This window comes from Nothoprocta perdicaria, unplaced genomic scaffold (genome assembly GCF_003342845.1).
Source record: "Nothoprocta perdicaria isolate Ctin4 unplaced genomic scaffold, notPer1 scaffold_256, whole genome shotgun sequence".
NCBI lineage: Eukaryota > Metazoa > Chordata > Aves > Tinamiformes > Tinamidae > Nothoprocta > Nothoprocta perdicaria.
Window position 1 is genome coordinate 254,477 of NW_020455484.1, and position 23,641 is coordinate 278,117.

Below are 23,641 nucleotides of genomic sequence, written 5' to 3' on the forward strand. Positions count from 1 at the left end.
TGTTGATCTTGGCCTTTTCTACCATGGAAATCAACTGTGCAGAGCTGCTCCGTGAACTTAATGAAAAGGAAGAAGATCTGAGCTGAGGAGCTGAGCTGAACGCTTGTGCTCCTCTGGTTTCAGTGTCTCGTTCAAGTGTTGGGCCCAAGAACTTAATGCTGTGGTTGGTGAATCTATGCGTATCGGAGAGAAACTGTGTAGGCTGTGTGGCTGTTGCTTATGGATGTTGTCTGAAGTTATGCTTTTTGTTTGGAGGGATAAGAAATGCAGTAGCAGGTATCAGGGGAATGCTGTGGTTCTGCAGAATATACATGGCAAAACRGATAGAAAGCAAAAAAAACCAAAAAAAAGTCCCTGCTGTAGTCGCTGCTCTACATTGCCCCAGTGTCTTGGCAGCTCAGGAGACTGGCAGCTTCTCCTCTGCCATCAGCTGGTTCATGGGCTTTGGCCAGGCTCTTTGTTGCTTCCTTGCTCTCTCAAACATCTGAAGTTTGGGGGCAAGCAAAGAAGAGTATCTGAAGTGCCTTAAATCTGTGCTCTCTTCATCTCCAGTGTGGGATGAGCTATCAGCTAGTGCCTACCAGAGATGCACAAGTAGAGGTAAGGCAGGAGTTTGATCTTCATTAACTGATGATGGGTTTAAGAAAGGTGATGCAAAGACTCCCTTCCCATTGTCCTGGACTGTTTGCAGCTGGGGCACGGAGCATCTCGGCCAGGAGCTACTCCCATCCTGGTGAGGGGATGTCTTGACCTCATGACTCTGACTTGCAGGACTACAATACTGTCCCTTTCTGTACTTGAATGAGCACAACGACCTGACAAAATAAGAGAAAAACAAATGCTGCCTGGTTCAGAAACCAGCCTACCTTTGGTAACAATAGCTGCCAGGAGCGTGTCACCCCTCTCATGCTGTCCTGGGTGCCGGCCCCTGCAGACAGTTGTGCCTCTGATTTTGAAAAGTATTTTGCTTTGCTTGGTGGATTTATAGTGTCACGATGAAGGAAAACTTCACGGTTTTCCAGCAGCATTTTTCCAAAAAGTTCAGACCTGGAAGATGCGATCAGAAATGCTTGTGTTTGTTCCTGTGTAGGAAGAGTAAGGCTCATAGGAAAAAAATGGAGAGTTTTGCGTAAGAGCAGGAGATGGGGTAAGAGAGCAAACAGATAAATTGGTGAACTGTACAGAGACATAACAGTTTAGGTACAAGAYAGTTTTTAATTGCAGCAAATTCTCAAGCATAGGTAAAAAAACAAGAATGAAACATGAGGACACACTTTCTGATATCTCTAGGCTTCACATAGCTTTTATTGTTGCCTTTTTTTCCCCCTAGGTAAACCTGTGGTGTATGTTTAATTTCCTTTTGTCTCGTTGATGGCCGTGTCTAAAGTCATAATGGCATTTATTGTGTCTGGGTAATTGGGCTAGTAAAGATTGATGCTGGAGGGCACATTGTATTGTACAAGTACTGCAGGATAGAGGTTGGTGAGTACTAAGAAAGAAAATCCTCTTGCTTTGGCTTAGCTGAGCTTTGCAATTTGTTTGAATTGCAGAGTTGAAACTTCAGTTAATTCAGCATCATTCATTGTGTTGACACTTTTTCTGTTTTAACTCAGCTTCAGTTGATCTAAAAACATTTTAGCACTGGCACCCACATGAGATTGGCATTTGTTTTGTGTTATTTACAGTTTTTTGATGATTTTACTTCTGATATCTGTGTCAGCACTCAACTTGTTAAGCAGCAGCTCATTGGTGATGTGTCCCATGTCTTGTGCAAGATAAATAGGCAGCAGGCATGTTGAAGGTGTTTCACTTCATTGCATACCTATTTGAGGGAGAACTCTGCTTTTGCTGTGCTTTATTTTATTTAARGTTACTTTTTTCCCTGCTTGTTTGTTTGTCCAAGACCATGGGCTGGCAGGGCACTCTGCCTGTCCTATGCTGAAGTGTTCTTGGAAATCAGGAGACCATAAAGTAGTTTTTCATGGGTCTATTCTGATTTGAGGACTTGCGACTTGGAAGAGATCTGCTGTAGTGGAGCACTCCAATGCCTCTTCTGCACGGAAGAGGTCAAACCTTTCATGAAAGTCTGGGCACAGGAGGCAGAACTCTTATTTATTTATTTTCCTGATTCTCACAGGTTACTGACTTCGGTTTCTTTGCAAAGTGCAGTAGTGAGGTTTGCTGTGGAAGATTTTGTAGAGGAGCACAACAGCTACACAAAGCAATTGTTTGAGCTTTGTCCTTGCGAAGGCATATGCTGTCCAGATGTTTAGAAGAGAAGGCTTGAGTGCTTTATGCACTTTTTGATCCCATTAGAAACTCTTTAGTACRAGTTCAGGCTCTGGAGGACATCCCCCCCACATCATCCTCTGTTAATGTGGCCWTAATGGGGACCTTTCTTGCCCAAGTTGGCAGCTGCCAGCTTTGTAGGAGGCCGGGGAATCTATGGGGGGTTCAGGGGAATCGGGAAGCCAGCTTGGCTGSCAGCCAGCAGTAGTCCCATGCTGTCCATGGTGCCACAGGTGGCCCTTGCAGCTCTGTGATCCCCTCTTGGCATGGGAGCTGCAAATGGACCTGGCGTTTCTGCTGGCACGCAACCTGGAAAGGAAACCTGCTCTGTTACCCGTGCCCTGGTTGACTCGGTGGGGCTGCCAGGAGCTTTAAGGAAAAGCACAAGTCAGAAAGAAGAGGAGGTAGACCGTTACCTCTCTTTGATATGCAGGGCATGTTCTAGATGGAGGTGCCTCGTTCTTGCACTTGGTTCTTTTCAGGGTAGTTACACTGCAAAGGAATAAACTGGAAGACTCTGCTCAGCTAATTTAGTCCAAATCTGGAACTGGTGGATAGAAATCTGTTCATTCTGTGAAATATGCAGGGTGTTTTTTTTTTATTTTTAACCAAACATTTTCGTTACAAACAAGTACTCATCAGACTTTTAGTCTATGTAGCAAACTAAAGTGTAGGAATAAGATTATTGCTTTACATATGAAGGGGAACCTTCCAAGGGGGAAAGCAAGGGACAGAAACCTGAAGCAAACGCTCTAGACAGAGCGGGCTGTGTGTCCAAGGCATGACAGGCAAGTGCTGTGTGCTGGAGGAGGCTAAACCCCCTGGCAGAAGCTGCCTTCTCAACTTCAATATTTGTACGTTTCTCTCGCTCTATCTCACACAGAGTCTGATGTGTTCATAGCTTGGGTCTCTGTCTTGTTCACAGTGATAACAGAAAMTTTTGTATTGTTTTTTAAGGCTTCTTGGTGTCCCTGGACGACTTTTACATCCTAGGCAGTGGCTTGATAATGTTGCAGACCACCAACAGTGTGTTCAACCAAACCCTCCTTAAGCAAGTGGTGCCYGAGTCCCTGTTTGCGTGGCAGAGGGTCCGCATTGCCAACATGATGGCTGACAACGGCAAAACCTGGGCAGAAATTTTCTCCAAGTGCAACTCTGGTAAGTATAAACCATAGAAGAGAGGGTATCTTCCCTCCCCTGTGGTGCCCGTGCTATCCTCAAGCCAGATGTGCAGCTTTCTCCACTCCTCCCCAGGGACCTACAACAACCAGTACATGGTGCTGGATCTGAAGAAGGTCAAACTGCAGAAGAGCCTTGATGATGGTGCACTGTACATTGTTGAGCAGATCCCAACCCTGGTGGAATATTCTGATCAAACAAATGTTCTCCGGAAAGGTAATAGCTCCTGTAGTAGCTGGTGCCTTAGGAAAGGCAGCTGTTTGTGACAGCAGTTGGAGAACTCTGCTTCACACCTGGGAAGGCTTTTTGGGGCCCTAATACCAAGATGCCAAGTTAGGAAGCTTTATGTGAACGTAGCTCTGCTGCCACATCTGTAACTCTGTACTTATTTCTTTAGCCTGCTGTGGCAGAAGCGTGGTGAGCATCTCTATTTCTTGGAATGGTGCAAGGGAAAAATGGACTTCACCTCTGTCTTCCTTTCTTGCTTCTCTCTGATAACATTTTGTCCTGTTTTAGGGACTTATGGGGGTGGCGGTGAGGTCTCTCTGAAGCAGTGCTGAATAGCTGTGGTGCGGTGGGCTACTGGACTTGTTCTGTGAGTAGATGACTGCAAGCTTTTAAAGAAGTTTGCCATTAGATTTAGCCCCTTTGTTGACCTTTTCTGGAGCTATGTTATCTGGTGAATATTTGTTGTTCAACAGACTCCTTATTCCTTAATACCAAACTGATGGARAACAAAAAATGAATGATTTAGGCGGGTTGCTTTTCTCAAGAGCAACTGGCTGCAAGTGCTTGTCGAGTAGCTCAGCCTGGCGCCCTCCATGTCGGTCCCAAGATAACCTGAGCTTGCCACTCTTGCCTGGTCAAAGTGAGTTGKCTGCTTTTGCACCAGCTTCAGCTTTGCAGCTCTCTTTCAGGMATAAACCCAGCAACAGCTGGTGAACAAAGGTGTGTAGTGTTGTAGTAAGGCTGTATTTGAGGAAAAAGTAAGCATTTTCTTATATGGTTTTAAAAGTGGCTTCTGTCAGCTTKTCTCTTTGGCTTCAATAGGTAAATGAAAAACAAAACAAAACCAAACATGAATCTCTTGGGTTTCATGTACCTTCCTTGTCAGGTCAAGTGCTTTCGATGTGTAAGTGAAGAAAACCCAGGAATCCTGTAGGGGAGGTGGGGAGGACCAGATTGCCTCCAGTTTATAGCGGTGGGGCATGGGAGTGGAGCACAGTGAGGACGTTTCCTGATCGTGAGCGAATTGCTCGTCCCTTCCATCAGAAACATCCTTTCAGATCAGAAGCTGGGATCTCCATCTTCCCATCATSTGCCTCATCCTACTGCTCAGGGCTGCTGAGCTCTCCTGCTCGGACGGGCAGAGCGGGAAGGATCTTGTTTCGGAGAACTTGTGCCGCTTGCGTGGCCTCCCCCGGCCTGCACCCTCAYGGATGCGTTTCCTCGCTGTTCACCCTGCCAGACCTAACAAGCAGGTTTCACTGGCTCCTGTTGGCCCTGGGGTGAAGCCTCCCTGAGGTTGGATGCTACGCGTGGACCTGTGACACCTCCCTCCATTTAAGCAGATGCCAATGGGGGGCAGTCCCGTCCCCGCACACCCCTGTGCAGGCAGGGCTCCGCTCCGGCAGCGCTGCGGTGCCGCCGCTCTCCGTGCTCCTCCCTCGGGGAGGTTGGTTTGTGGTGTTGTGTCTGACCCCCAGCGAGTCCCAGTTCATTTCCTCGAGCCTCTCGCAGTCACATTCCTCACGTCCGGCTGGACTGGTGTCAATGCAAGTGTTTATCAGTGCCTAATCCTGGCACATGTGCTTTGAGAAGGAGCAGAAAGGCCAGGGCTTTGGGGAGGAGTTAGAGATGGGTGCTCTTCCATCCATAAGACCAGCTTATGGTGTATGCTCCTTGGATCATGGATCCAATCCAATGATGATCATGGATCATCAAGGGTCCAATGGATCCTTGATGCCGTGCCTTGCAAAAGAAACTTAGAACTGACATAGGTATCTGGTTTTGTTCTTGCAGGACTCCTGTGCCCAGATCCTGATCTGGGAGGTTCTGGGGCTTTTGCAAGCATGTTTGCTTCCTAAAGTAGTCTTTTTCTAGACAGCCATGTGTCATTTGTCTCAAACTCTTCTTTGAGTCTGGGCTCCTAGCCCTGCTTTGTAGACGTACCAAACCCTCAGGACAGAGGCAGATGGCAGCTCCCCACCTTCACTATGCAAGCCGTAGTCTGCAGCCACAGCGTTCCAGCCACTGCTGCTGCAGCCCATGTGGATGCTTTGCTTGTCTCCTCCATGTTCGTCCCCATTAGCTCTGTGGTTTCTATTTATCTACTTAAACCAATTTCCTTTCTCCTGCCCTGCCCCCTGGGATCTCTTTCTARCTGCTGCCTTGGGGCCCTCAATGGGGCACGAATGCCGGTCTGCTTAGGTGTTGCATCTTTTGAGTTCACTCTGCCCTCATCCCTGCTGTGTCTGCAGGTTGTTCCTGACCTCCCAGCAGTCTGTCTTRCCCTGCTGAGCTGGGAAGGGGAAAAGTGGTGGGAGGCCCTTTGCACTTCCTGCTCTTCCTTTCCAGGAATGCTGGGTGGAAGGATATGCCCTTTCCCTGTTCAGCTCCCAGGGAGGGGGGTGTGGATCGTGATGGCCACCGGCATCGGGGGCTGTTCTGCRGGTTCCCCTTGGAGCAGCTGCTGGGTGGGATGAGTCCTCGGGGTGGCAGCCTGGCTGCAGGCTCCAGTGGTGTCTTACCAGGAGTCAGACTTAACTGTTCTAATGACTGTTGCCAAATTTTACTGTGTTCCGGGCATATATATATACACATATATATATGTGTGTATATATATATATATATATATATTTATATAAAAAGCAGAGGTTTCAGCTTTTCTAAGTAACTAACAGCTTGGGTTTTGTCTCCGGCAGGTTACTGGCCTTCCTACAATATCCCTTTCCATGAAAAGATTTACAATCTCAGTGGGTATGCAACATACGTTCGCAAGTATGGCCTGGATTTCTCTTATGAACTTGCTCCAAGAGCAAAAATCTTCCGGCGAGACCAGGGCAAAGTGACCAACTTGGAAAGCATGAAGTACATCATGAGATACAACAGTAAGAATGTRCACTGTGGAGCTGACCTTAATAAAGCGGTGTTACATTTATTCCTTGGATTATAGTGATAAGCTGTATAGAGCAGAGCATTACCCATGCACACACAGAGCCAAAGGACAATGCAAGCTCACTGTTGAGGTAGGAGACAGCTTAAAACTGGTGCAACAGAAAAAAGATTGGGGTCCTGGCAGGGTGAGCTTGCTCAGGTGCGATGTCTGACCTTTCCAGAGGGCTCCTGACCTTCCAGGAGACTCGGGACTGCTATTCCTCAGTGCAGCTGCAGGTTCTCTCAGACTCTTCCAAAGCCATAAATCCAAACCATCAGTCAGGTGAGATCAGACCAGAAAATTTTGTGTAAAAACTGCAGGTCAGTTTGGTGATAGACTGATAAATCTGTTAGGCACTAAAGAGCTTTTCAGTAGCTTGGGAACTTTGCTCCATCAGTGGAGGCTTTGTGTGAAGGGACTAACTTGTTCTCTTCCATTTCACGTTTCTCCCCAGACTACCAGCATGATCCTTACGCTGAGCACAATCCTTGCAACACCATTTGCTGCCGAGAAGACTTGAATCCCTCTTTCCCAGTGCCTGCAGGCTGCTATGACTCCAAGGTAACGTACCCTTGACTGCAGTGTGTGTTGCAATGCTGGACCTTTGCTGTAGCTTGTTTGTGAACCTGTCGGGCTTAAAACACGTCTCCCTGCATTAGAGCAGTCCTGGCAGGGCCGTGTGGCTCCTGCCTGTGGCCTCTCCTCAGACTGGGCACGTCTGTGCAGCGAGTCCCCTGCAGTCTCCTGGCTCCGGTGCCAGGCCTGGCAGTGGGACAGGTGGCACCTTGTGCCACCCTTTGTCACCTGTCCCGCTGCCAGGCCTGGCACTGGAGTGGTAGGTGGCCCAGGGCAGAGTGGTAGTTGGCACCAGGATGGAGCTGGGGAGGAGGGCATGGGAAGAAGTGCAGCAGTGTGATGYTCATGGAGGAACTCCTGGCATTTGCAAGATAAACCTTCAAGCCTTGCAGCAGGGGAGCCCGCGAGGAGACCAAAATGAGTCTTCACATGACTGTCAGAACAGTGGTTGCTGCACAGTCCAGGGTCGTGTTCATGGGGACTATGTGGATGCCTCCCCAAAGCCTGCAGGCTGATACTGCTCTCTTCAGCTTTGCTTTTACAAAAAAATAGCTCTCTAGAGAGTCACCCTGCTCCAGGCCTTGCCTCTGTAAAACATCTTTGAGCAGTGCTTGGCGYGCGGCGCGCTCCGGCTGTGCCCTCGGCAGCTGCTTAAAGGGCACCGGGCTGGAGCAGAACGGGGCACTTGGTGCAGGGTGAAGGAAGTGAGTCCAGGGAAGAGGCAGAGCCGGCCACATCTGTTGCCAACCCTGAAGGCCAACTCCGAGTTTGTGACCATGGAGCAGGCTGCGGGCCTCTTGGGAGACGGAGAAGGAGCAGGGCAAGGGGCCGGACAACCAGTGTGGTTTTCTGCTTCCTTTATCCCTTCCTGAGCTACGTGGCAGTTTCCAGGGGCACAGGGCAGGTGCTGAGCACACAGCAGTGCTCAGACCCTCCAGGTTGCAGCCTGAGTCCTTATGAGGAGACCAGTCATGAGGAGGGTGGTCCTGGGGGCTGACGTGTGAAGTGCAAAGGCCGGGGGCAGCCCAGACAGCACTTTGCTGCTGCCTCTGCCCCTCAGTGCCGGCTGTTCTGTGGCTGAAGATGCTTCTGTGTTGGGGAGGAACCTTGCCTGACCAGCACTCCTTTCCCCTTGCTCCATTTTTTYCCCCTTGCTGTTATCCAGCCTCCCAATGCTGTTGCTGCTCTCTGGGATGTTTGGGATGGTGCCGTTTTGCCCTGCCCTCAACCTCCTGTCCTCTCTTACAGGTCTCAGATTTCCGCCTGGCTTCAGCTTTCACAGCTACTGCGATCAACGGCCCCCCCGTACAGGGTGGGCTCCCTGTCTTCACCTGGAGGCGCTTTAACCAGACGCGGCACCAGGGCCTGCCAGATTCGTACAACTTCCACTTTGTCACCATGAGGCCAATCCTCTAATATCGGCGTTGATATTCCAAAATGGGATTATTATTATTTTTTTCATGGAAATTTTCATTTGCTTGTGTAATAAATTTACCAGGATGTCCACATACCTGGGCCTCACCTGCCTTTCCCTGTCCCACCTGCTGGGCATGTTAGGCTCAGACTGGCCTCCTGCTGTGTCTGTGGTGACGCAGATCTCCTGGACTTCTTGGGTGGCCATTGGTTTGATCAGGAATGATGGGAAGGTCATGTAGAGGTCTACCAGGATGGCGCTGCCTCCTGGTTCCCTGAGCCATTATCACAGTTACTCTGTGTGTGAATGGCTGTGATTGCACCAAGCCATCTGTGGGAGCAGGACCTGCCTTCTGGGATGGGCCAGGCCTGTGTGGCTTCATTTTTGCACTTGGCTTGCTGCTCAACTCCTGAGCAGTGTGGGTGAGAACATCCGTGAATGTCCTGCCATCCAGGAGTGCTGCTAGCAAACCAGGCAGCCCGTGACACACAGCACCCTGCCCTCCGTGGCAGATGGGGGTCGCTTTGTTTGCAGGGCACTGATTCCTGTCGCTTTTGCAGAATTTCTGTTGTTGTCTCCCTTGAGTCGTGTTGGGCTTTGACCCACAGTGAAGGGGCCCATAGGACTGCCCGGTGCTTTCCACAAGCAGCTGGGTGTGTTTGGAAACACTGCGGGCTTTGTGTGTGCATATGGGCTGTTTTTGTAACTGACCTTTCAGCTTTTCCGTAACTTCATCTTGAATTCTTTGGGGGAGATTTCCCCTCTAGCGGGTGCAGATGGTTTTGCAGTTGGTCCCCTCAAAGGCTGAGTCTGTGCATGTACCTGAGCTTGTCTGTGTGACCTTCTGCTAGCCCCCTGCCTTGGCGAGGGGCTTTTCTGCCCACTTCCTCAGTCATGGAAGGGGCACGGGCCTGTGGCAGAGCTGTGTCTTATTAGCTGTATATTTGCATCAAGGAGTCATTGGGCTTCTTTGCGCTACATGTTGTCCACATAATTAATAGAGCAAAGCAAAATCACCAGCTCCACTCCGGGCCTTGGCAGTCCACTCTGAACAGTGCCCATGTGGAAGGTGAAACGTGTGCCATTTGGGGGGCAGCTCTTGCAGTTTGGGGGGTGGCTCTTGCTCGGGCTCTCGACATGCAGCTTGTGCCCTGGCCCAGGGAGATCCCCCCCACTGCCGTTGGGCTGAGGCCCTGCCCTGACTGCCTCAGTGGGKCTGCCCAGGTGGAAGGAGAGCGGAGGTTATGGCAGAGGAGCAGCTGGGTGTGGGGAGCGYGGGCCAGCAGGGTGTTTGCTGGAGCACGGGGAGGTGAGTGCGAGAGCAGGGGCAACATCTGGGTGATGAGCGGCCCTCCAGCCCCACAGCCTCTCCCAGCGCCAGGGACACCGAGAGCGGGCAGCCCTGCCGAGAGACCCGYGGAGAGCCACAGGCTGCCCCTCGTGAAGGGCCGTGGAGCTACACGGGCTCTTCAATCCTTGCTCCCTCTGCAGGGGTTGTTGCCCACAAGTAACAGAAACACAAAGTCCTCCTAGAAGCAGAGGGCTTGTGGCAGGAGCTGCCCCCTTTTCACACCCTGTTTTTGTTTCCCCTGGGCTTTCTGCCTTTTCGTGTTTCTGAGGCTCGGCTCTTTTGCACRAGGGTGAGAAGTAGCTGTGAAGAACAACCCCCTACCTCTCCACTGCAGTAATAAAAGGAAATGTTACCTGARTGACAAGCAACTGACAAAGGCTACATGTCACCAGAGCAAGCCCAGCCCACCCCGACTGTGTTTAATCCGAATTTAATGGGTTTATCTTTTTCACCTGCCCCCAACCACCTTTACAGCAACAGCAGCCCCCGCCACCCTCCTTCCCTGGTCAGCCTTATGTGTCACGCACTGAAAGGCCTCAGTGCTCCCTGGCGCCAGGGCCACGGCCCTTGGAGCAGGAGGGCACCAGGGCTGCGCTGGCGTTGCAGCCCGGAGCGCCGGGGAAGGCTCCCATGTGGTTTATTGGTTGAGTTGCTGCCATTCTGCTGCTCCAGCTGCTTTCTCAGCCTCTTGCTGTTATTTCAGAGCCTCCSTGTACCTCAGAGTAGAAGCAGCTCTGCTCTCCGCCGGTGCAGTTCGTGGCAAGCAGTTACGCTCTGAGGCAGCACTGAGTCTTTCAGCCAGGCTCGCTCTGGAGCATGAGGGAAAGGGAGGCTGCAAAGCCCTTTCCTACTGGCACAAAGTGGAGCTGAAACTCGGCTCTGGGGGAGAAGAGCCCCTCGGCTCTGGAAGCTGGGGGCGCTGCTGGGGGGAGGGGGGGTCAAAGCGCTAATGGTGAATGATGCAGTGAGGAGCAGGAGGCAGGTCCTGTACTCGGCCTTTCTGCAGAGGTGGAAAGCGGCTGCCCAGGGGCAGGCACCAGCAGCGGCCTCTTCCCCAGGGCACCAGCAGCGGGCAAGTTACTAGCCAGGATTTTCAGCCATGCTGCTTGGAATCATCTTTGGAAGGCAATTTTCCCAAAGCCGASGGTGCTGCTCTCAGCTGCTCCCGGGGGACGGCTGGGAGAGCAACTYGGTGCCGGTGCCTTCCAGAAACACCTGGGAGCCGCGTCCTGGAGCAGGGTGGTGACAAGCGCGTGACGCGGAGCCCCTGCCCCGGGTCCCAGCGCTCGAGAGGAGGAAACGCGCTCCGCTCTCGGGGAGCAGTGACTGGAACTGAGSAGAGATGACTCAAAGCGTTAAAAACCCAGTAGTTTATTTCAAAGTATAAATTTCAGGCTCGTCAGACAAAACCCCACTACAGTTAACACATACGCGCACTAATCTACAGGACATACAAAAATGGGGAAAGCTCAGAACGGCCCAGCGTAAACTGGACARTAATCAGTCCTAGTTTATTTGTATTTACAAGTCCAGCTGCAAAAGAAAAGAAAGAAAAAAAAATCAGACCATCAGTTTCCTATAAGGGATTTTGCACCTTTGAATCTTTTAAYGGCCAATAAAACTACTCAAGCCAAACGTAAATCCCCCAACACTACCACTCAGTTATTTACAGTGATACCTCATTAAATTAAGACACACTTCAAATTATGTATTTATACACACACGTGTATATATATGCATATATATATATATATATAAATAGAAAAATAAAAAAATGCTCAGCCAGCACAATGACGATGAGAAATAAAAATGCATTTTAAAGGGTACTTGGGAGGGATGAAAAGATCTGTTCATTCACATTCTCTTGATTATCTTTAATTTTTCACTCGCCCCTCAGAAGCTGTTTGAAAGAGAAAATAGGTTTTGCTGGCAGCACTGGTTCAGCTGCCACTGTCATTTGGCCTCCTTTCCCTCCAGTATTTTCACACTGCTCACCTGTACCCAAACCAGCAAATTAAAAAAATATATATTTACTATATCAAGCTTTTATTTAAAAAATCTGGATAGATATTTGACTAAATGAAAATACTAATGAGTTTATAAGAAGGCAGAATCACAGCTTCATTATTTTGTACAGTGTTTGTAATACYTTAATACCGGGGAACGGCTGGGGAAGAAGAACAGCTCTGACCTGGGTCCACACAGAGCAAGGATTCCAGGTAAGTAAGTGGACACCTAAGACAAACTGCACCAAGGAAGGGGCAAGTGACTATTTCCTTATCGTACACAACTGCTCAGCTCCTACTATCGGGYCAAATCTTGTTCCCACTGAAGGCACCAAGGGCTTTGCCAATGTTTTCAAGGGAAGCAGGATAAGACCCCTTATGTTCGCAGGAGGACRCCACGGGCACTGCCAGCCTTGCACCAAAAGCCTCAGGTGGGCGAGTAGCTCGGTGCTCGTGCTCGGGGCTCTAATGCAGCAGAGGGCAGCGGGAGTAACGGGCAGCAGAAATTCCAGCCTTAATTGCGACTCCTTGAGAAGTTGGTTGGAGTATGGAAATAAACACAAGCTTGGCGGAAACAGTCTTTTTATGCTCACATTTCTTTGGGTCGCCACCACCGCTGCACTAACATGCACCACAGCTACAGGCCGCTTTCCTAGGGTGGAGTTATGTGAATTAAATACCCGATAAAGCTTTTTTAGACATACTTTGAAATGAAGGTGGTCAGAGAAGCTGYGACTAGGACAAGCTCAGTGGGAGTGAAGGGCATTTTGCTATCAATGCACTGCAGTTAGGCCAGTTTCAACCAGAAACTGAAGCAACTAAAAACGTTTTTAACCGGACATCCAGATCTCCATAGAGAAAACAAAATAAACCCCAGACAAAGCAGAAGGCAAATGAGGATGGAAAACACAGCTGCAGAGCCAGCTTCAGCTCTGTACTGTGTCAGGTACCCAGAACAAGAGCAAAACTCTAAGCAAGGGACAGCTTTCCACAGTGTACTGAAAAAGGGATGGGAAGTACTTGTGTCAAGTGCAGAGTTGAGACTACAACCAATTGGAACTAAAACTCGTGTCCCTTAAGAAGCCACGTGGAGACTTCTGGCATATTTAAAYACAAGAAACCTCCAGCAGCAAACCTTCACCAGGGCCCAGGTCTASGAGCTCCTAGAGCACGATAACAGCCCTGTATTGGGCAATCTAGCATGTTGGGCTAATACTCAAACAAAACCCATTAAACRAAAACAGTTATGAAATGTTTGTTGCTAGCAGAACTTTAGTTCCTAAAAATAGTTTCAGCATTCCTTGGAGGTGAAGGATGAGGTTCAAGCAATACAACATCCCAAGTTCCCTAGCCCACCAAAAGGTGCCATTCTGGTTAAGGACACTGAGCTGCTTAATGTAAGGAACCTTTGCAGAGCTCTATGGCACCATGCAAGTAATTCTGCAGAAATGTCACAGYGAGGCTTTCTGTGCATCAGCGAGCTGAGCGCCTGCTACCTGGAAGGTGTCCGAACCGATACGGGCATCTCAAAGTCAAGCTACAGTTTGGATTGTACTGTTGTCACCAGCACTTAGCTTAAGATCCTGAAAGCTCTGCCAGGGTGAAACAAACGAAAATTCTGCTTTCACGCTTACAGTTTTGATGGCTTCAGCAGGCTTAGTTAGTCTATCCACACAAATCAAGTGCTATCTGCCATGTATAGTGGATAAAGAAAGATGTGTTAAATGAGTCAGGTTTTACACTGCCTTGCAACCACATCCTTCATTAATAAAGGAGATATCTCCCTCCAAAGACACAGTCTACAAACCTGCTGAATACAACCCCGAGCACCCCAAGGAACAAAACCTCCACTGAAAGAAAACCAGAGTTAACAGCAACCCCCCCTTCTCCCTCCTCCCCAGCAAGATGGGGCCAGTGCAACCATGGCCCAAAAAGCCAGCACAAATCTCAGAAATATTTGTGTGTAGCTTGCGTTGGAATCACAAATAACCAGAGTAATAGGTTGTTTTCTAATTTTTATTTTAACTTTGAAATTATGAAACCTCATTGTACTGATATGGCCTCTCAAAGGCCCTTTGGTACCACCTCAAAAAACACATTAAAAATTGCCCGAGGACTGAACAGCCATCAGCTGGTAGAAACCACCCGAAGCCTCTACCACAGAAAGGGCTGTGTAAGGATCCAATTTGCCATAAGTTGACAAAATGCATTAAGTGATTTCTGAGCCTTGAAAGAGGCAGATAAAACATTTAGTTAATCACAGAAAAAAAAAAAAACCAAGGCATTATTGATTATTGGCACGAGTAATACATGGGCAACTATTACTCCAAGGAAGGGTAATGCATCGCTCAGACTTGAGATTCAGTGTGAACCTTCTCCCATGATAGTTGAGTCTGCACAAACGGCTCGTTCGCTCAAATCACTGAAATTGCTACCGCTTAAACGCGAGTTCCGTATAGAGAATATCTGTTACTCACCTGGCAGAAGTGAAAATCCTACCTACATAGAGAAGCACAGTGAAACAGTATGGACAAAATTCCCTTTCCTTCACTGATAAAAGTTCTCAAAGGAAAGACAACTAAGAACCCATAGCCTCATAGTGTATTTCACCAGACATGTTTGGGGGCTTATTTTTTCCTGCCCTTTTCAACCATGATTGATATTTGAAAACATCTCAGCTTTAAGACAGTAGAATTGAAAAAAAAAAAATTACGTAATTTTGTCACATGGTGAAAAAAAAAAAATCCTTTTCCTTCCAAATTTTGTTCGGTTCTGTTGGGCACCAATGACACAACTGTCTTTGTCTTAAGAGGTGCTGAAATGAAAATGTTTCATATCCTTTCTTACCCAAAGCTGCTGTATCTGTTTTTTTTCGGAAGTAAACTGCAACATGACAGCAGGACAGGGGGCAAATATATCCCTTTTTTTTTTTTTCCCCTCAGCTCAGAATCATCAGGAAAGATTCCATTAACGCTTGCAGTTGCTCCCAATTTTGGGGCCAGTGTCTAGAACAATTTCAAAACCGCTCTGGGGGTGTCAGCTTCGTGCAGAGGCCGGCAGTGACCGGGACAGGAAGGGGCCTGGGAAGCCAACTCCGTACCTTGTTGGATGGCCTCAGCATCCAGACGGGGTGAAATAGGCAGCAGCTTTCGTGGTGCCGCATCACAGAGGTTTCTTCTTTGGCTGAAGTGCAGCATAGGCCTTTCCCAAGAGAACAGGGAAAGGCTCTGGTGGGAAATACTGTTTTTATGCTTAATATTCTTCACAGCAGAGAAATAACTACTCAGGAATTGCAGTGAGGAGTGCTGAGTTATACTACAGATGAAGATGAATCCGGCACCAGCAGATGTTACACTTCCTGGGCTTGACACAAATACCTAATTACTGTGGGCAGGAATATGAAAAGCAGCTATAAAAGGCAAGAGGGATAAAGGAAAAAGAACTCCAAACGAATAAGAACACCACAATATATCTGGCTACATTTATTTCTGAAATTACTCTTTAAGGCACAAAATAAAACTAAAAAATAGGGCTGGATGTATAAGACAGGGGCAGAGAAATCATCTGAGTGAAGATGTGAATGTAGTCCCTACAATCCAGTTTCAGATCTGACCTGGAAATGCTCCCAAGACCTGTGGGGGAAGATGGAAGAAAACAAAAAAATGCTCTTATTGRGGAGAGGTAGGAGGTAGTGGGGTTTGGTTTCCTTTTCCTTTTCACCACCTCCCAATTCATACACATGTTCCTGCCTTGGCCAGACTCAAATTTCCTTCTCTCTCCCCAGAGAGCCGATATCAGTTTGAAAAATGAGATCAGACCACTCAATCTTCCAGTACAGGAGTCAGACCCTGAATCACCTTTAACATCACAGCCTGCTCACAGAGCAGGGGGCAAGAGGCAAAGCTGTTCTTGCCCTCACGTCAGAGCCTTTGTAGATACGACTAATGGATATGCTCTGCTCCGGACAAACTGCAATTTGTTTTGTTCCTGCTCTGAAGCAGAACCCCGGACGTCCAGGGTGCCCTTGGATAAAGGGYAGGTAGGTATCTAGGCGGAACCAGCTGTCATGGAAGGGAATATGAAATTTTCTAACAGCTCATGACTTGAGCTACCCAAGAATAGAGTTTCTCTTGCTGCAGGCGAGGCTTTATTTTTCTTTTGGTTCTCAATGCATGTAGTGTATCACACAGCTGTTCGAAGTAATCCTGCAGTGAGTGGATTTAACAGTGAATTTCATGCATTGGATCGAACCTCCCAAACCGGGGAGATTCTTGGTAGTGGGACACGTTTAAATGCTCTACAGGTCTCTAACTGCTCTGGGAAGAGATCACATCTGTGGACTGAGGGTCACAGAAGGGTCCAAAACGTCCATAGATGTCCTTAGCCCGGACTGCAAAGTAGTATTTGCTGCCAGACACAAACTGAGTAAGAGTGCATGCCATAGGTAACGGGAGCGCCTTCACTTCCCCTATCTTCTTCCACTGGGAGGGCATGGTGGCACTTGGGTCCTCGTGGTAGGCGTAGAGATGGTAACTGTCCACACTGGCACAACTCCGGTCCACTTCCATGACACTCCAGGACAACACGATGCCGTTTTGGCTCTGGACCCGGGCCAGCTTCAGCTGTGGCTTCTGAGGCAGGGAAGTGTTGGCAGCTTCGGGGGGCAGGCGGGGCGGCTGCGGCGCCTCCGGCAGCGGGGCGGGATGTACGGGCCGAGGTGGCTCCTAAGCAGCGTAACAGCAGAAAGGGAAAGGTTAGAGCCGATGGCAGCGGCGCGGGCTCTGCTTCATCATTCCCGAGGCAAATGGAAACAGAGCAGCCCATGCCACTCAAGCCTGCAAGTCCCGCACAGGCACAAGAGAGCAGCAGCAACGGGTGAGAAGGGGGAGAACAAGGATGCAAGAAGTTCTGATTATTCACAGTTAAATCATTAGCTGGACAGAATATCATTGTCACAGTTATTTTCCCTATATTTTCTTTACTTCCCCACGCAAGAGGCAATGGATTGTGAACAGGGCCTTTTACCAAGGCAGGTTAAGGATGAGTTTGATCTAATCTATGTTCAAGCTGCTCTTCCCACTCTGCCCCCAACACCACAACTTATCAACCCTTCTGAGAGGCTGCTTCTCAGGCAAGGAGCGGGGAAACGGGCTACAGTGCATGAATGTTGTTGCCTAAACTCATCAAAAAACCTCAGCCTCAGTTTCCAAGTTTTCAAATAAGGGCAGAAATGAGGCTTTTCAATGAAAATTTTTAGGTCAAAAACATTCCTAGCTATCACTTACATTAGTTAAGATGGATTTAGGAATGGGGTTAGAATGAGTATGAAATTTTATTGTTCTTCAGGCCAAGGGCCTTTCAGGGTAGAACTTGGGGTAGTTTTTGTGCCCTCCAAGTTTTCTGTGTAGAACTTGCAGGCTTTCTTTTCAGTATTTATCCCCAGGGTGTGCATAAAGCTGAATGGTGTCTAGATTCAAAGAATGGTGAGCRACCTTGTTAGTCATACATGTATCATCATCATGACCTAGCTACATGACATGCCGCTATTCCACAATTCACCCTAAGAAACCACCTGAGACACTGATGCAATAACCGTGGTGGGTAGATTCAGACTTGCTATACTCACAGCGTGCACTTGCGGCGGTCGGTGATGCACCGTGAGCTGAGGTGCTCCAGATCCGAGAGTCAGTCCGTTGTTCACAACATAGGCAGTTGTTTGAGGCATTCGGACAGTCATGCCTAGGAAGGAGCACAGTAAATATCTTGAATGTTCAATATTTGTGATCAGTTGGACAGAATACTGGAAAATCAATTCCTTGGYCCAGCTGGATGAAACCAAATTTTAAAATGACACTCCTTTCTTGAGCAGCCCACAAGCAGAGAGATTATGTAGTGTAAGAAAATAAAACCAATTCCCTCTTCACTGAAGCTGTGAGAGTGAAGGTGTTCTATCTGCAAGAGGACTGATGGAAACTTTAATCATAGCATAAGAAAGAAACAGATGGAAAGGCTGAGAAATTTAAGGAGCCTGAGTATGAAAATAAAGTTAAATCACTTCAGAATTCAGAAACATAGAGATAAATGCTGCTGCAGCAAAATATTATCAACATCCAGTTGCCAAAAGGCTGCACTGTGTACAGCACAGAAAATGAAAGATTGAGCCCTTGATGAAGAAGTTGGTCCTCCCTCTCAGACGAGAGCCTGCTTTGGATGCCAAGATACTCACAAAAGACACTACTACATTCAAAATCACAGCAAAGTGACCTGGCTGGCAGTATTAAATGAGAGAAGAAAATTGTCTGGAATATAATATCCAGAATTTCCTGTATTTCTATCCAAAAATAAAAYATCCAGGCTAATCCTGTAATTATACAAGATATCTAGAATTTAATAKATTTAAGATATTTTGAATTTAACTGTTACAAAAATACACTGATGTCTAAAAAATACAGGATCCACAGGTCACATAAACACAGTCTCAAGAGCATCGGTACAGGGGAAACATATGCATAGCCATGTAAAAATAGCCATGACACATAACGGGAAGGGTTGGGGCAGAAACTAAAAGTTTAAATCAATCACTCAAGAGAAAAAAAAAAATAAGCTACTGTACATCTTTGAGGTCCTTACTGTTGACATACAGTATTCATCTCAAAAAAAGTTTACCATTGCAGGAAGATACCACTTATGTCTACAATGTCAAGATGAATTTGCTGGCATCTGAAGTCAAGGAGACTCAATCATATATTCATTTCTGACAAATCTGATAAGAAACTTCACCTGCCTAGGCTTAATAAGAAAATGCGCTGCTACTTCAAAGCAAAGAAATCAAAAATTGTTACAGAATTACATTAGGATGTCTTATTTACACTGAGTTTTGAGACAGAAATTGGACATGATTCACTACATACGTATATACTCTAAACTTATCTAATTTCGAAAATGTCTCTTACTACCCTTTTAGAAAATATCGGTGCTCATTACATTAACTTCTGCTACTTTGTAATGTATTTGGCATATCATCCAGAGATGCACAACTGGTCGAATTAGTGCCTGAGATTACTTCATTCCAGTTTTTCCTCATCCACATATCTGCAGGAAGTATGATTTCTTAATAGCTCGAGATTTTCCCAAGTCTGCAAGCTGGAAAAAAAAGCCTTATCTCTATAATTTTGGGATAGTACTTTCAAAAAACCCATCCATCAGGCAGCTTGGGCTGTGCTGTAAAGTGTACAGAAGAAAAAGTCTCTTACCTCCACTCTGTGGGTTAACTGGCCTTAAGCCTGGGTTTGGCATGACAGCTCCTCTTACTGGATTCTGGGCTGGTGGAGTATGGAGCGTGGTATAGACCACTTGGTGGTTAGCAGGCGCTCTGGGAATGGGAAGTTTTGCAGCAGCCTGTGTCACTGGACGATGTGTTACATTCACTGTTGTCGGAGCTGAAAAGAGAGACCGTAACATAGGAAACCCAAGACACTGGTTAGATATCCCTACTGCAGACTGCATATATCCTTTAGAAAGCTGCCTCAGCTGAGGCACACAAAATAAAAACTGCCTCCGTGAAATCTGCTGCTTTTGATAATGCCTGAATGTAGGAAACAGCCTAAGTAACTAGCAATTTTTACATAAAATAAGCATGTGGGCATATATACAAATGCCAAACAAAAAGACAAACAYGATACCCAAAAGAATAGTTTTAGGAGAAAAAAGCCATTATTTGTTAAGAACTGCGGGTGTCTCCAAAATTTCAGATTTCTACAATGACTGTATCTTACCCACATAAAGAAATTTCCTGACTGTCACAAAAGCTAGAGGGAAAATGGAATTGACCATCAAACACAAGCTAGTTAGTACAAGGCTGTAGAATATCTCACCAGTAAAACAAGTCTGGTGCCAGCTGGAGGAGAGAAAACAAAACAAAACCAAAAACATCCCCAAACCAGACTGTAGAAAAGTAACATTTAACTAAGGATGAAATTTGACCATCAGGCCTTGTCACTCCATGGGCAAAAGGATCAGTTATCAAGTGCAGGTGGACAGGATATGGGATGACTTTGCTAATTCTTTTTTCTTCTGTTATTCAAACAATGTAACTGCCATAGTTTYATTTTTCCTTCACTTTTGCAAGCAATTTTGTTAACAACTTCCTCAGCTATCCTGTTGACTAGACTCCTTTTCATTTAGAGTTGCAAAAGAAAACTTAATCTGGATTAAAAAAAAAAAAATATATATATATATATATATACACATATATATATATATATAATGATGTTGTGACCAACCAATAAACCCTACTACCATGGAAGAGGCCTCAGAGGAGATGGACGAAGTCTAAGGTGCCCCTGAAGCTCARGAATCAGGTAAGATATAGCTTATTAATCAATCTGTGCATCTACTGTACAGAGAATTGACTTTTATCTCAATGCACAAGGCACCAGAGGATGACCTGTGTGTTAGATAAGCAGATGTATCTGCTGAATGGATTAACTGATGTAAGCTTTCCTTCCTCAGTTGATCAAACAAGTGTAAATAGCTCCCTGAGATTAGCCAGACCAGCATGAAAGAACTGCRTATGTTAGGCTCAGCCTAACATAGGGTATAAAACTTGAACAACTAACAGAGGACTTCTGAAGATTGCGATTTGTGCTGTACACATGTACTGTGATTTCAGTACATTGCTGAACCACGCTGCTAAATCAAAAATCCCATGCGACATCACATATCTTAACATAAAATAAACTTCTATAAAAGTCAAAGTTCGCACTCTCCGTACGTGGGGAATATCAGAAAGAACCTGCTCAGAGAGTACTGGACTGACAGATGTTGAATGAAGTTACCTGTAGGTAATACATGTATTGTGGTCTGAGAAGGTCCACTTGTTGGCACTCCTGCCTGCTGCAGAGGGCTTGGCTGCAAGGGCTGTAAGGGGCGAGCCACGGGCTGCGCAGACAGGCTCAACCCTGTCACAGCTGCCTGGTTCTGCTTCTTGGCCTCYGCTTGAGGAAAAAAGTAGAAGCACGAACAGTAGTGAACAGAAATTAGAGTGTTGTATAAACAAAAGTGAACAGAAATTAAGAGTATCACTGAGTTATTTAATCTGTCCCACACAGACCACTGCAAAAAGTTTCCTAGTATGATCTTTCCTTCATCTTTTCACTCTGTAAATCAAGTTGCATAACAAAAAGAAAAAAAACCCACTCAATTCTCTCACTTTCCTCATCCMAATCTAATCACCATTTTTTATTCTCTTGCAAAAGTCTGCATATTTCAGCACAATTTGGATACCTGAATGTAATGAAACACCATGAAAAGTTTTTAAAAGCATTTCCACTAAAAGGCATTTAGAGGTTTAATACCTTATAAAATGAGAAGTCTAAATACTATTGTATTCTTTTTTTTATTTCACCCAAATCAAAACACTGTTCTACTTCAGAATAAACTGCTACTACATGAGATGTGATGTTCTAATAAGAAACACAAAAACTTGATGACATAGAAAACTTTATTAAAAAAAAAAAAAAAAGCCCCTCTTCCTCCCCGCTGCCCCCACCAAAATCTTGAGAAGTTGAATTAAATAGTTGCTATTGATAAACCACAGTAGTGGGATACCAACAATTCTACARAATAGTTTTACTTTCTACTAAATGGAGCTTCAGTTGAAATACATCACAGTGCTATGACAAGATACATTAAAACATATAATTTATTCAGACCCATAGGTAGCTTTTATAATATGTTAAAATATGACTGGATGGTTTAACCTTATTGGCAGTGTCATATTCCAAGTATAATGATCCTTTAAAAAAAAAAAAAAAAAAACCAACTTTTGAGAACCAACTTTTAGAACAGATGACAGCAATAAAAGCTGGATTCCCTATGCTGAGGAATCCTGGCACTCAACCAGGTAATTCACAGAATCATTAAAATCCTGGTCGGAAAGGACCTGGGGTGGTCATGCAGCCCAATGTCCTGTTGCTKTGGGACTACCAGTAAGGACAAGATCAGATGGGCTGTGGATTCATGTAACTGAAATTTGAAAACTTTCCAGAACGGAGATTCTACAACCCCTCTGCATAATCTGCTCCTGTGCTGCACTACCTCCCTAGAACTGAAGGACAGTTCTGCTCCATCATCTTTATAACCACCTTGTTGCAGGTCACCAAGTCACTGGAGGCTATTAAAAGGCTCCAACATGTTCTYTGGTAGCCTAAGCAAGCCAGCATCTGTCAACCTCTTCTCACAGGTCAGGTATCCCAGGACTCAGCTCTCCTGACAGCCACAGTATTCCAGATATAGCCTCATTAGCACCAGTAAGAGGGAGTACTAACTTACATTTCTATGAGAACACACTGTTAGCTCATTATTTGACTCAGTGTCCACCAYATGTCCCCTGTTAACAAAGTGCCATAGTAGCCGCTACTCAAATTAGATCATGCTTCCCAAATACTTGCTTCAATAGGCAGAAACAAAACCTTTATTCTTTTTCATCATTCAAGACGATGAAAAATATTTGCAGCTCCATTACCCTTACAGCTGTCAAGATTGTTCTTTGCTTACCTTGAGAAGAGCCATCATCTTCATCATCCAGTGTAAGATCAATGACACCTCCTGAATCGCTTCCTGCGACCTTCCCACTCTGAAAGACAAAACTCCTTCATTTTGCAAAGGCAAACCAGGAGCGGCATGAGGACAAGGGTACAAACTGAACACTGAGTAGGAGAGGTCTCAGAATTAAAGCACTTTTTAAAAAAAGARTAGATGACATGAGCAGGAGAAGGAAATTTCATTCAAATTTCCTATGACTTGAAAAACAGGCAATAACTAAAGGACTGGAATGCAGTATCAAGTATGAAAATATATTTTAGCCTTGTTAGGAATAATAAAACACTCAATAACCAGATGTTAAATCATTTTACAGGTAAATATATGACAATTTGATACTTTACAGTATCTTTCAAACGTGATTCTTAGTACTTTAAATCAACTATAATCTGTGCTTTTCTCTATAACAGTATAATTTTTTGATCTAGTCACCAGGACAATGCACTTCTTATCTTGAAACAGATCAGCCAATATGCATATAGTGAAACTGGCCTCACAACAAATAATTTCATTTTATTACCATATTTTTASCAAAACCCACAATGTTCAATTATTCAATAGATGAAGTCATTTGAAATAATTTCTTCAAAGTGAATAAAAGCATCTAAGCCTTTGTGAAGGTTAATTTTTACTTAAACAACAACAACAACAACAAAAAAAAAAACCCAAAAAACCCCAAACAAACTTAGAAGACCATCAGATAAGACCTATCCACTGCCTCAGTAAGTTCCTTAGCTGTTCAAACTGGAGGGACCAGTAACTTTTCCCCTTTAGATAACAGGAAAAAGAACAGTTAAAGTCTGATATCTTTTCTATATATTTTCCACAAAAGATCTCTAAYGGTGTGAATTCCTGACTCCTTGAGCTTGCTGGAGGACTGTGGTTTTGTTTAAGAGATGACCCCTTATTGCTGCTGGTCTGAACTGCGGCTTCTTTATGAACTACAAGAACAACCAGGTCCCTTGGGACAGAAAAAGGCTCAAGGAGAGGGACATAATTTGCAAAATTACTGAGCAATTACCATGGGGAAAAAAACCCACAAGAATTACCGGGCACAGGTAGCCAGT

At 46.0% G+C, this 23,641-nt stretch overlaps 2 protein-coding genes across 2 annotated transcripts in view; one reads left to right on the forward strand and one right to left on the reverse strand.

The window, feature by feature from the left end:
- PLBD1 (phospholipase B domain containing 1) overlaps positions 1–8,709 on the forward strand; it is a 31,915-nt gene extending 23,206 nt beyond the window's left edge. The window contains exons 7-11 of the mRNA XM_026040425.1: positions 3,247–3,447; positions 3,544–3,684; positions 6,393–6,578; positions 7,080–7,186; positions 8,450–8,709. Coding sequence (XP_025896210.1) covers positions 3,247–3,447; positions 3,544–3,684; positions 6,393–6,578; positions 7,080–7,186; positions 8,450–8,617 — 803 coding nt within the window. The 3' untranslated portion in view covers positions 8,618–8,709. The remainder of the gene's footprint in view (positions 1–3,246; positions 3,448–3,543; positions 3,685–6,392; positions 6,579–7,079; positions 7,187–8,449) is intronic.
- A 5,700-nt stretch (positions 8,710–14,409) lies between these two features.
- The window catches only part of ATF7IP (activating transcription factor 7 interacting protein), a 33,367-nt gene continuing 24,135 nt past the window's right edge, over positions 14,410–23,641 (reverse strand). The window contains exons 10-14 of the mRNA XM_026040426.1: positions 22,530–22,608; positions 20,810–20,968; positions 19,226–19,411; positions 17,599–17,711; positions 14,410–16,696 (exon numbers count right to left, since the gene is read on the reverse strand). Coding sequence (XP_025896211.1) covers positions 16,280–16,696; positions 17,599–17,711; positions 19,226–19,411; positions 20,810–20,968; positions 22,530–22,608 — 954 coding nt within the window. The 3' untranslated portion in view covers positions 14,410–16,279. The remainder of the gene's footprint in view (positions 16,697–17,598; positions 17,712–19,225; positions 19,412–20,809; positions 20,969–22,529; positions 22,609–23,641) is intronic.